The following is a 13,741-nucleotide window of genomic DNA, read 5'->3' as shown; positions in this document are numbered from 1 at the left end:
ATGGTGATGGAGACTGTATGGGGAGAGCGAACACTTCAGCTGTTTTCTCCTCTTTTTCTAATACAGATCTGTGTTAATTTGTTTTTTCTTCTTAATTTGCTGCTGCTTCTTAATTTGCTTCCTATAATTAAACTGTTCCTGTTGCCTAGCATGAAAATGAATTGTGCTAACCTGAGACTAGTATTTCTGAGCCTTTAAAATTTTAAGTCAGCTGGCTGTAAATCTCTTTTTTTGATAGCAAGGAGAAGATCTGTTGTTTGAGTTTATATGCTAAGATGCATGGAAAACTTTATTGAATATAACATAGTGAAATTGCACTTCAAGAATAATTTGGAAAACTGTATTTAAGTGACTTCATCTCTTCTATCTTGTTGGTTCAACTTAGTTGTAATAAAATGTAATATAAATTTATTATAAAACATTTTGGAACTATTTAAAGTCAACATGACCTTGTGTGGAAAGTCCCTCAGCGGTGTTTTTCAGCTAGTATGCAGTTTTAAACACTGAGATAAACTTGATCAATTGTCCATGATTCTTTCATATTTACATTTGTGTTGTGTGGTAATGACTAAATTTATATTTGCGAAGGTTTGCTCCTTGTGAAGATTGCTTTGAAACTGCCAGAAATCCATTTAACTAGAAAGTTGTATGGCACGAATCCAAATACATACAAAGCAAGCCAGGCTGTGAGTGAGTTAGCCAGGAAAGATTAGGTTTTACCAGTCTTGATACTGCTAAGACCTTTTCAGAGCTAGGATAGAAAAGCAGTACATAGAAAATTATGTTTAATTAAGGTAGGTAGGGTAAAGTGTGGAAAAAACATATGAGAGGCTTCTTTAATTTAATTAAAATTGTTTGTGTCTTAGAAAACACAGTCATGTTGTAAGGACTCTCTTCTTTTTGTTTTGTTTTTTAGGCACTCAAAGTTATCCTGCAGCTCAGTGTTAAGACTGTGCTTTGGAAACAAGATGGGAAGTAGAATGCCCTGCCTTGAGATGACATGCACTTTATAATGGTAAGTGTGGGGAGTTTAAATACAGCCACGTAACTTCTGAATCTAAGCTGAGAGGATGAGGGTATATGAAGACCCATACACTTGTCTTTTGTTGCCTAAATGTACTGTTCCAGGCAAGAACTTAAATATGTGGATGGATGACTGCAGCACCTTTTTGCAGGCATGTTTGGTGGTGGCAGGATGGCATTCAGAAATTCGGCATGATGTTTTTCTGTAAGATAAAATCAGTTTGCTTTTCTTGTTCAGAGAATGTACTTAAAATAGCATGACAAATGTATTTTTTGAGGAAAAATAATTCATATTTTTTATTTGTTAATATATTTGTCTAATACTGAATAAAATGAATATTGGTTTTACATGCAGTGTTTTAGGACTGCTTTGTGGTCTTTTTATACCATCTTTATTAAAAAAAAAAAAGTTATCCTGCATGAAAAAGTGTGTGCTTCTTAATGAAGATAGGCATGTAAACTATTCAGGAAGTATGCAAATCAGAATGTTTGGTATTCATGGAAAGACAGCGGACACATCTTCAAAAGGTGGTTTGGAAAACAGAAAGCACCTGCATATATGGAAGGAAACAATTAAAATGTCTCAACACTGTATTTTATATAATTTTTCAGTTCAAACTGTGTGTACTTGTTAGCTAATCTGGACCTTTTTTTAATAATTGCAGGGGGATGCTTATCTTTACTTCTGTGTTGGATTTTAACCGTGGGAGTTCAATGCATCTCAGCAATTGCTGTCTTTCCTCAGCACTTTAGCTAGAAACGAAGTAAAGCAATGAGGAGATTTCTTTACTGCAAGGTGGTTCTAGCCACTTCTCTCATGTGGGTGCTTGTGGACGTCTTTTTACTCCTGTACTTCAGTGAATGTAATAAATGTGATGACAAGAAAGAGAGGTCTCTGCTGCCGGCACTAAGGGGTAAGTGCCAAGTCTAAGCTATCTTTGAAGGCCAAAGACTTGTTGGAAGTATGTGGCCTCATATATGTGTTACTGTACTTTCTGAATCATTTTTCTGATTCAAATGGACAAAATACCAGAATCTGAAATACTTCTCTTCTTTATTGTTGCATTTTAGTGATTTCTGAGTTAGTTTCAGTTATCTTAGTGTTTGACCTTTGCCATAATGAAGTCTGAGTTTTGCATGTGTGCTGTCAGCAAAAATAATACAGGTCTCTGTGTGGAAGAGAAAAGCAAAGCAAACATAATAAGAACATGCTTTTTTGTTAACAAAAGTCACTTGACCCACTATTGATGCTCTATGCTTTTTTACCTTTGTGAAAGATATTTAATTGGAAGCTTGCTTTTAAACTCTTTAACTCTTGCTGAATCAACTTTTAAAAGATACTTTGATTCCTTCTGCCATATGAAAACATTAAGGTAAAGTCTCAAATGCAGATGGAGCAGAGATTGGCTTGTCTCACTTGAGATATTCTTAGCACTGTAACTTACTACAGGGAGTATTCATGAAAAGCGAACCTTGACAGAAGCAACTAGTCTTCAACTTGTAATTGTAAATTTCCAGAGCAGGCGTTCGCAGGACAGATGGTGTGCTGCTGGGTATCCAAAAGAAATGACGTAAGTACTGATTAGGGCTTATTATAAACTTGATAGTAACCTATGGAAACTAGAATTTTGATTCCTGAACACAGTTAAGATGATCAGCCTGTGGAAAGTTCCACTTGGAAGGAGGAGGAGAAATTTGTGAAATATGGGTGGGTTTTTTTCCTTGTTGTTGTAAATTAACATGCTGTCCTCCAGGGGTTTAGGCTCAGCATATAGAGGAAGAAAGGTAGTTTGAATCTCTAATAAGAATGGAACAAGCCTAATTATAACTAGTGCAACTGCTTTTGTAATGTACTTACTGTTGGCAATGGGCAAAAAGTGTCCGAGTCTATTACTCTGTTCATAAAGGCGCATATATGTTGAACCAGTGATCTTCAGTTTTGTCCACAGATTAAGTCATTGCCATCCCTCTAAAAGAGCTTTGGGGATATGGTTTGGTTGAGTTGATAACTGTAATAATTTGAAATGAAAATACTGTGGAATGATTCATTTGTCAAATAGCGGTCCTTATCAAAAAGTATTAGGAAGTTATCACTTTGACCTTCCAAACATGCAAATAGCTGAACAATGTAAATTTCTATTTGTAACTGTTCAGTTGTATTTCCAAAACATTAGGGTATTGTTTATTGTCACTGTTTTTCTGTGTAATAGAAATATTGTATTTTAAAACAAATATTACATAAGAATCTGGTGTGTCATGAATAAAATGACTCAATTTATCTGTATTTTCAGCTGCAGAAAAGTGATCATAGATTATTTTTGAATTACACACTGGAATTTTCTCATTAATTACATTCTCTGCAATGTCTTTAAGGGGCTGCACTTTTTAATAGGATAATTTGTAGAGGAAAGAAGATTTACTGTTCTAATATTTGTTTAATTTGAAAATTAACTTCGCTTTCTGTAAATCAATCTAGATTTAAAAAAAAGATTAATACTCCTCCCTAATCTGCCCTTGAATTTATTTGAAAACATCTAGAACTGACAAGTGTGAATTTGCCTTTTTGAGGCTTTTCTTGTCCAGTCCATAAAAATAGGCGAAATATTATAATATTGGACTCTTATTTTGAATTACTCTGCATTTGGCTACCTGAGTGTGGTGTTTGTTTTGCTTTTTTTGAAACACTCAATTCATTGAATTCCATGTTCTGTGTTAGAATTTCTGTACAGAAAACTCATTTCTTCACTAGGACTTTAGCATTTAAAAGCTGTTTGCCCTCAGTTTTGAGAATGAAGTTATATTGGATATAAAATTCTATTTCTACTTGAAAGCCTGGCAAATGCTGTATTAAGGCTGTTACTATGCATATTCTACTCTTATCCCACATATTATTGACTACAATATGGCTTGCAAAATTACTAGTGATATATAATATGTGGGGACACAACACAATTTTATTGGAAATTCATTACATGTTTCTTTTTGTAAGATTACAGAAATTCTAGTAAACCTAGTAAGACCACACTGAGAAAAAGCAGAATTCATGTATTTTATCCTTATCTTTTTGACCAGTTTAAAAAGAAGAAGAAAAAAAAAAAGGCAGTTCCATGGAGTATAAAACAGTGTCCTTCACTTACATCTTTACTCCATTTAGTGACATACTGAGTTAAATTAGAATAACTTAAGTAAACTGTAATCATCTCGTTTCTAAACAGGTGTAATAGGATATGTTAATGTAAACTTTCATTTAAAAGCTTTTGCTTTTAGGAAAGCGTTGTTTAGCAGATGAGGGCAGTTAATTCACTGAACAAGGACTTGTGTAAATAATTGCAGCAAAACCATTTTTTCTCATTGACAGTTGTAAATAAAGGTTCAGAAACTTTGTCTGAAGTTTGTGGGGTTTTGTATTAGTCTATCTACACACTTGAAGTAATAATATGGTCATTTCTGTATAACTGTTATATTCCAGTTTACTAAATTCATAGGATTTTTTTTGACTTGCAAGTGGGTTTATTCAAAGCGTTAAATATTTTTAGCTAGAATAGATGGTGATATTTATTGCTGTGTCAGCATGCATATTTTGAAATAAATTCCAAAATACTGTAACCTTCTGTTTTGTTTTAGAGATCCAGCAAAATTTCTTCATTTAATTCTGCTGAAATTGTGTTCTGGTGGAATAATTGGAAATGTTTTCTTAAACTTCTGTGTCCCTATACTGCAGGCTACTAAACCCCCCTTTACCCTAAGTGCTACAAGCTGTTATGATGGATATAGCATATTGCTGCTTTTTTTTTTTTTTTTTTTTTCTCTGTAAAGTACCTGCCTGGATACCATCACCTTTAAGAACTGTATTTGTCAGTCTATGATGTCTAAGTGAGAATGCAGATTTGTAAATATAAAAAGCAACATAAATACAGTATTTCCACAAGAATATTAAAAAGGTGCAACAAGAATCAATATAGTAATAGAAATTTAAATGGGACAGTAACCAATATTTAAATCACTTAATCCATTATCTTGGTCATTAATTAGACAGGGAAGGCTTCAGCTTGTGTAGTTTTGTGTTTAGACATAAAAAAGGTAAACTTTTCATGCCTTTTTAGTCATAATAATTACTGCATTGTAAATGATTCATAAAGATAGCCTTACAGTAGATGTTGAAATGTAAGCAGCGATGGTTTACAGAAAGGAACACAACTGTCTGAAATTCCCCTCTGATGTCTCACTGTACATCATTTAGTACACAAGTGACAAGTATAAAAGCTGAGTGTTATAAAAATGAGCTGTTGCTGTGTTGGGTTAGTAATATTGCTTAACAACTTGCAAGTGTGATCCTAATCAAACTGGAGCTGGCGTTCAGTCAAGTTATCTTCACTTGCATCTATTTTTGTACCACTAGTGACAGAACAACACTTACTTCTTGAAGCTACTTCCTACTTAGGAGGCAAGTTAATACTGGGCAGCCTTTCAGCAGGCGTTGTTCATCAATGGCACACGTAGGAGTTGGGAAAATACCAGATCAGTAGGTCAACAGTCTTGCTTTCTCTTAGTGCAATGCCCACAGCCCCAGGTTGAGTTGGTTTAATTGCTGCTTCCTCCCAGCATTTTGGTGTAGGTATTTGAACGTACTTCAAGGTGCCTAAATCAGCGGTGTGTGGGCAATGTTGTCTGAAAAAATTGAAGTGACAGAGAAGTAAGTTCCCAGGTTATGCCTCAAACAGACTGCCTGGGATTGGAAAGAGGATTGTGCTCCCTTGCTGCGCCCAAAGATTCCTTCTGTTGAATGGCAAGCTGCACAGCAAGTGTGGAGACTTCTCTGGAAACTTGGGTTTTATCTTCAGCTTCAGGAGACTTCAGGGACTCCCTGCAGTTGCCAGCGAGGAAGAAATTTGCCTGTGTATCAGAATGAGCAAGAGCCCTTGCTAAGAGGTGTGGTGTATGGATTTGTTTTTTGTTAATACTCCTGGGATTCACTTGCTGTTATTTTTCCTAGGGTGATATAGGAGATGCATGCTTTTCAATGTTTTTCTTTTTACATGGTTGATCCTCCTTAAAATGTTTAATGATTTGCAGTACTTGATTCCCAGTCCCTCTCTGTAAAGTGAACAAAGCTTGCTAGTACCGTATCTCATCAGGACGTACCTGCTCATTCAGATTCCTTTGGGGAAGTTGCGTGCTGGCAATGGTATTGCAGGTTTTCCTGAGCTGGAAAACCAGAGCGGAGATACTCTGGAAAACTTCTGAAAGCCATGAGTTGGCAACTCAAAAAAACCCAACAGAAAGCAAACACATATGCTCCTTACCCTGTAGGGTGTGTGCATGAGGACTTCAGAAATGTGGCTTAGAGTAAACCGAGGAGGGGTGTACCACAGTCTTCACTTAGTTTCTGAAGTTTGTAAGTATTCAAGATGTTCTTGGAGTTTGTAAGTATTCAAGACGTTCTGTATTGCCTCTTGAAAAACCCTTACTGCAAAGTCTGTCATCAGGCCCCTGAGCCAAGCATGGATTCAGAATCACGTGGGAGAAGATAGCGCTTGATTTGTCAAATGTTCTGGCTCAGACTCGACTCCTCTGTTCCATGTTGATACAGTATGTATTTCTTGTTTTGCTTCCAGCTAAGAGTTGCAGAACTCTGTCACATTTGGTGCTAGTGTTAATGATGATTCTGCTCCAAATATTTCTTAAGAACAGCTCTGCTTCTTGGAGAAGTTGGTTCTCAGGGGTGGGGGGAACAGAGAGATGTGTCTGGTCTTACTTAAGACTGTGGGAGTGAAAAGGTGAAATAATAGAGATAAGCTGGCCTAAGGAGGAGGTTGCAAATGCAGTCTGTCTTATGCTGTGAACTAATCATATTCAATGTGTTATTCCTAGCAGATGATTCTCCTGAAACATGCAATAGATGCAGCTGACAGGGTAGAATGCTTTCAGGTCTGCTTGAAGAAATAATCTTATATTTAAAACAAAAGTCCTTTTTGTACTCAGTCTAAAAGTCAGTTCACTCAGCAAGCTGAGCTTGTGACCAAGGAAATGCTGTTTAAATCATGTTGGAACGCTAACATTCAAGTTAAGTCACGAGATTAAAAGAGATCTATGAAGAAGGTATATGTAAAAAACTGGAGCGATAGTGCTTTTATTTCAAAAGTGGCTTGAGCTTCCTCTTTACTGTTTCCTTTTTCTTCCAGCTATTGAACGTAACAGAGGCTATGAAGAGCAGGCTATAAGCATTATAAATACTTCCTTATTAACTCTGAGTCTTGTTCTCGGATACTGTTTAAATTTAATTGGCATTTTCTCTCAGAGCACACGCAATTCTAAACATAGAGCCTCTTTTGAACAAAGATTTAGCACCTAATCTTAGAAAGCTGAGTGAAGAGTTTAACATCTTGAAACAAATTCACAAATGGTGTGTTTTACTGAAGTTGTAGATCTTTGCTTTAAAGACAGCGTATATCATAATAAAGATGTCCTTGGTGGCAGCTGGCTTAATGTGTCCAACAAGATGGTGTGAACAGTGCAAGGCCAGCACTTCTTGGAAAAACAAGTCAGTGTCTGTGGGTGCCCAGTGAGGATCTCGTTACGGTAGCATAGCAGTTTGTTCCAGAAGACCACGCTTCTCATTGCTATCCTGGCATCATGCAGGTAGGAGTGTGCATTACTGTTTGATAAATTCTCCCTGGTAGACACTTATTTAAAAAACTACTGACCATTTCTAAGCCAGTAGGCAATTTGACAGCCTGGCATCTTCTCAGTTAAGCTTTGTTTTCATTTTCCATGAATTAGAGTAATTCTGAACGCCTAAGAGAGCTGTTTGAAGGTTACTGCAGACTCCACTTTGTTACAACAAAGTCCATGAGACCAAATTGAGACCATCATCCCATGGGGTTAGGTGCTGTAAAATGACCAGAAGTTCACCAGTGGCTGCAACCAGGGATCCTTTTGAAGTGCACGGATGAGTTTGAAGTTGTATGTGCAGAGCACAAGTGATACATCTCAGCAAAACATTAATAGCCAGAGGTTCAGCTTTTCTAGTTAAGTTGCTATCGATAGGTGTAGGCAGGAGCATCAATTCTGAGACATGCCAAGACCTCTTATCTTTTGAGGTCTGTTTGGCTACTATGTGCTCTTCTATCTTTAACCTCTCAAATATTGTTACACAATCAAATCAAACCCCTTCAAATTTCCCTTCAACTCTGCATGAGTAAAAGGACTCTTCTCCCCCTGCTACATCAGGAGGACCGTTTGTTTTCTGCATCTAGTGTGCTCACTAAGAGGGGGAGGATGTTAATTCACATCTAGGAATCTCGATGTCAGGATGAAGACATCCTGGAGTCAAAAGGCTTTGGGGGAGTTGTTTTTTTTCCTTGATTCATGGTTAAAGGAATTTGAAATAAATGTTTTTCTGCAGTAAAGTCCTTTTCTAACTTTAGTTTCAAATTTACTTAATTTTAGTTAAGGTTGGTATTTTCGGTTTCAAAAGCTGTCTTTGTAGACAGTTTTTGATTGGCATTTTTCTGCCCAGACTGAGTAAAAAAGTGTGGTGAGCTTGGCAAAATAAAAGTACTGCTCTCTAAACAATAAAATGAGCATGTGCAGTGATTGAAGCAGTAATTGTAAAGAAAAAGTGATTACTTAATATATGATTGCCTGTGAATAATGAGATGGAATTGTGATTTTGAATGCTTGTCTTTGCAACATGAATAATGTTTTTAATGTAGCTTTAGAATGTGAATATATGTTTGAGCTTTTCTTAAAGCAGTGACAAATCTTATAATATTACGACTTCTGGTATCTAATATTTATGCAGATACATTTTTGTTTCAGTATTAACTACATCTTAAGTACTACAAAAAAGGGAAATTGTCATAAAATTGTTAAAAATTATTAGAATGCTGTTTTGGAAAGAAGTATAAGAGGAAGGTTCATTTATTCAAATCTTAAAATGTGTTTCTGTTCTTAAAGAGAAAAGGACTGTATTGTGATCCAGTAAAGCAGGTGAAGGAAACATTTGGATGCTGTAATAAAAGTTCGGGGTTATGACCAAGTTTAGGGGGAAAAAAAAAAAAAGCATTCATTTTGGTAGTTTCCATAGAAACACATTTATCTGTCAGATTACTGTATGTATTGGACTGTCTGCAGTAACAATGGTAGCAGATATTTTTAATGGCATACCATAAAGATTTAATAGGTGGATGGATGAATATGTATATTGGACTGACATCTTGTCACAAACTTGCTGACAAGTAAAATTTAAAGTGTCGATTTGGATATTGTGACAACGTACTAAGTTTATTTATAGGTTTTCATCACACAGTTGGAGAAAATGCCTTTCTAGAGCTTGAGGCAAAACTAGCATAATACACATCTTTTTCTGATTGCACACTTTTTTTTTTTTTAAAAAAAGCTGTGTTACTGGGAGATGTGGAGCTTACTGATTCTTATAGACTCCTTCCAAAAAATGTCATGTTATCCAACACACTGTGGAATCCCATCATGGGATGAATTGACAGATATTTCTTACTGTAAAGATTTAATTCCATAACTTACTGTTAAAATATTTGGTAATAAAAATAAATATTATGAAGATGATGTATTTTTAGCTTGGTTGATAGTGAATATTAAAATATTGGAAGATACCAGGAATATTTTCAGCTTGTGGTAGCTGACAGAAAAATGACTTATTTGTGATGTAATTGCAAATATGTTCTCCCTTACTGCCCCAAAGTTGGATAACTCTAGTGTACTTTGTAATAGGACTCTGTTTTAAAGCTATATAAAAATTTACAGCTGTTAGTCCCCAGATTTGATTATTTTTTGAACTGTGAAATTTTTCTGATAAAATAACCCATATAAACTCTTAATGTTATTTTTTTTCAGTTGATGTTTCATAAGTCAGTGTGAAAAGATTGCACTGGGAGAAGTCTACCTTGTGTCCTAAAGTTATGAATAAAATATGGTTAATTTTACTTAACATTATAAATTTTTAAGTAGGAAGGCTAAACTCCATTTTGGGGATTTTTGTTTTGTTTAGGGAATAGTCCACACTGTTTTGAACATGCCACACTGACAATATTATTTCTGATATCTAGATGCTTGCCAGTTGTCCCCATAAAGCCCATTTAGACTTGCCCATGTAGCAGAAGCCCTGGGTGTAAGAGTGGCCTAGCTCATCTAAATTTTACTGGTAGGTATCAATTAGCGGGTTGTACTGTTTGGTATCCACTAGATTTATTTCACTGTTCTTTCTTATCTTCAGTTAAGCCTTTCACGTTTAGGTTTCACTGCTCTGTCTTAGCACCAGACCTGTTTGTCAAGGTGGAGCTCATGGATGTAAACGGGATGGAAGTGTAGGCATACACGTGTGTCTTGCTAATTAGGGCTGCATACATTTAACAATTGCACATATTTTCCAGTAACAGCTTCAACTTTTATCTCTAATATTATAAGATAAAAATAGATTCTATGCAACTTGTTGACAATTTGTTTACTGTGATAGCTTGGTAAATGTTAGTGTTTTTAATGATGTAGGCATAATCAAAAACCTGAACTACAGAAACCTATAAAAAAGGGAAGTGATTTTTACTGCTAGTTGAATATGTAAGAAGATAGATACTTAAGTGCGAAAGGCAGGAAAATGTATTAGCATTAATAGAAATGGGTTCTCTGCTCTTAACTGTGTGTCTTTTGTTTTTTGTTATTTTTTTCCCCAAGAGACAGCCAGTTTAAAATGACTGGCTTGGGCCAATATTTGGGATTACAAAGTGTGTAAAGATGCATGTGTGTAGTAGAGCAGTATTTTTGATTTTCGCATTATATCTAATACTTTTCTCAGTAATAGCTATTCTGCTAGCAAGATACGTAAGTTGTCTGAATTACAAGGCAGAAAACCATTCTTTTAACTGAGAAACTTTTCCAAATTGTTCAGATTAGGATTAACAGAAACCCAGTTTTTGATAAGATCAACTTTCCTTTGGCAATCGCAGAATATGCTTTTCAGCTGCTGTGTAGGTTTTTGTTTTCTTTTTTTAATGTTCAACAGATGAATCATAAGATTACTTGAAATTATTTTCAGACACTAGCTTTTCTCTTTGCAAAGCACTTCTCACACTTAGACCTATCTACTTGCAAAGTTTATAGACAATCAATACCTTAGGAGAAAATAGTTTTATGAAAACTAAAAAGTATTCATAAAAACCATGTGTACTTCTAGCACTGGAAGCTCTGATAATGGATATTGTCTAAAAATTGACTCCGGTTGTGTTAGAAGCTTCACATGGAGACTTTGAATGAGGCTTCATTGATTTCAGGAAAGCTCTGCAAATAGTGTCAGTGCACACAGGTCTGCTTGCAGAAATACTGAACCTTAAAAATGTGAAGCTCAAACTGCAGTCAGCCTTCTAAATCCAATTTTAAGTAATCCTTAAATTGTTCTACATATTATGCAATATATTTGAATCTGTGCTGTTTCAAACTTCAGTACACAGAGCAGTTTTGGCTTGAGTCCTGGAAAAGTTTTAAGAAATAGAACAAAACGCTAGAGAAATGGGAACTCCTGCGAAAGCGCACAGAATGGTAAGGTGGTGCATCATGTTAGGTTGCCACATGTTGCAGCTTTTCTACGTTGCAAAGTAAGAGAAGTTTTTTTACATTAGCTTTAAGCCACTGTTTTATGACTGAATTTTACAGAGTTTGAGGGAAGATTTTGAAATAAATACTAATCAGATCTATCACTAAAAGTAATTTTAATATCTGCTTCTTAGCACAGTATGGAATTTAGTAATAAGAAATTTTGATGTTATCTACAGTAATGCCATGATTGTTTGTATATCTGAATGCCATACTTTGAGACTTTTTTTATTAGTAGGTATCACATGGACTATTCCTGTATGCTGTAATGGAAGTTTTTAGCTATAGACTTTCTCAAGGGCCTTGATTGCCAAATCTGACAAGCTAAAGTGAGCATTCATGTGCATAATAAAGACTGAAGAATTAGAGTAAAATGTATTCCAATGTCATCCTTCTTGTCCTTGGGATTCTAGTCTGTTTAAAAAAATTAAAAAAAAGCCTCTTACATTTTTCAGCATGTCAACTGGATGGTGTTAATATAAATGAGATTAATAACATCTGGTATTTTGTGTCCTTTGTGATATACCAGCTACTAGTAGCAGAAGGGTGTCATTTACATTTAATATTTGGCTGAAAAAGGCATACAAGTTACTGAGAAAGGAACTAGCAGGCATTTCAAGATTAAGTTCTATGGCATTGTAATACAATAACAGTAGTGAGAATTTCTGCATCAACATGGTATGATTATTTTTACACCCCTCTATTGAGTTTTATTCTAAATAATTAAAATCTTGACTCTAAATAATTAAAAGCTGCTGACAGTAGCTCATCTGAGCATGTATAAAACTTACTGTTAAGTCTTGCATATTGCTTTTTCCTAATTGTGTTTCTTATTTGGGACTTTTCATTATATCATGCCTTAAATCTAGCCAATGTTTTTATGTTATAGCTTTTTTATGTGTAACTCCAAAGTAATCTTTTTGCATTGTATTATATGGATTTATTTGTAGGATTCTATTGAAATTCAAAGTACATTGGAAATGGTTAACTCCTGAACTGTTCAATTATGTGATCCTATAATCTTGAGTTTCTGCCCAACATCTTGTCCCTTTCTTTTTCTCCCTCCCCTTTTTCATAAGAAATGATTTTGTTTGTTTCAACAGGCTATATCAGCCTGATCCTACCTACTTCAGTTCCCTGTCTCCAGATATGCTGAAAATATTGTGACTTCGTGTCTACGTTAGGCCTGTTTGAAATGCGGTGGCAGGATTGAATCCTGTTGTCAGGAAGTCTGGTATTAGCTGTGACAAAAATAGCACTTTCCTTCCATGAGTCTTCATTAATTACACACTCCATAGATGATCTACTTACAAAACATACATAGCAGTGCTCAAAATTTAACCATTTGGGCAGGGTAACTAAGGGAGTGAAAACTGAAAGCATGCTTAAGACCTGTGGAGAAGCCTGTTCACCTATTAGACATTCTCGCTATTTGTGTACAAATTAGCGTCGTCTGTTCTTTGTCTCAGTTACTGCTCTCCCTAATCCTCACCACAAAGGTGCAGGTACAATCCTGCCCTGAAGGCCTCCCCTTCCTCAAGAGAAGATGGGCTTAAAAAAATTTGACCCAGCAGATAAACCTTCTAAGAGAAGTTAAAATATAAATTTGGTGGATAAGTCTTTTCTTCTTACATGTACAAACTAAGAAGTGTGATTCAGTTGGGCAGTAAAGCTTTGCTTCTATGCTAGGAATAAGAAGTATAATGTTGATCTCTAATTCACAAGTGTTTCTGCTTTTTTAATAAGGCTTTGTCAATCAATAAAATTGTTTTTGTATATATATAAAGTTAACACTGCATTAATGGATTACAAGGTATTGTATACATTCTCTTATCTAAGAAGGTCAATGTTGTAGTATTTTAAATATCTCTTTCACATGAAGCAGGAATTCTTAGAGAGCTGTCCATGTGGTGACTGCAGTTGGTGGTTACACATTCCTGGAAAAATTTGGCACGGTTTTTCAGTAATTTCTTTTTGTGTGTTTTACACAGCCTGCTCTTAAGTGTTAGGTAACTTTAAATCTAACTGTCTGGAAACTAAATGCAAAATGCCTCTTCATACATTTTGAGAAGCTGCTGTTTAAATTAGTATAAAA

The 13,741-nt window shown here is 35.4% G+C and overlaps 1 protein-coding gene across 4 annotated transcripts in view; it reads left to right on the top strand.

Annotated features, from left to right (window-relative positions):
- The window catches only part of GALNT13 (polypeptide N-acetylgalactosaminyltransferase 13), a 157,939-nt gene that overhangs the window by 12,212 nt on the left and 131,986 nt on the right, over positions 1–13,741 (top strand). For 2 of the 4 annotated variants that reach the window (XM_026103041.2, XM_026103042.2), the window contains exons 2-3: positions 917–1,015; positions 1,689–1,937. In XM_026103041.2, the coding sequence (XP_025958826.1) occupies positions 1,796–1,937 (142 nt within the window). In that variant the 5' untranslated portion in view covers positions 917–1,015; positions 1,689–1,795. Of the gene's footprint in view, positions 1–916; positions 1,016–1,688; positions 1,938–2,541; positions 2,595–9,959; positions 10,205–13,741 lie in introns of those variants that run through there. The other 2 variants (XM_026103043.2, XM_064514531.1) reach the window with 2 other exon arrangements.

The sequence above is a fragment of the Dromaius novaehollandiae genome, chromosome 7 (assembly GCF_036370855.1).
Source record: "Dromaius novaehollandiae isolate bDroNov1 chromosome 7, bDroNov1.hap1, whole genome shotgun sequence".
NCBI lineage: Eukaryota > Metazoa > Chordata > Aves > Casuariiformes > Dromaiidae > Dromaius > Dromaius novaehollandiae.
This window is presented reverse-complemented; position numbering and strand designations above follow the sequence as displayed.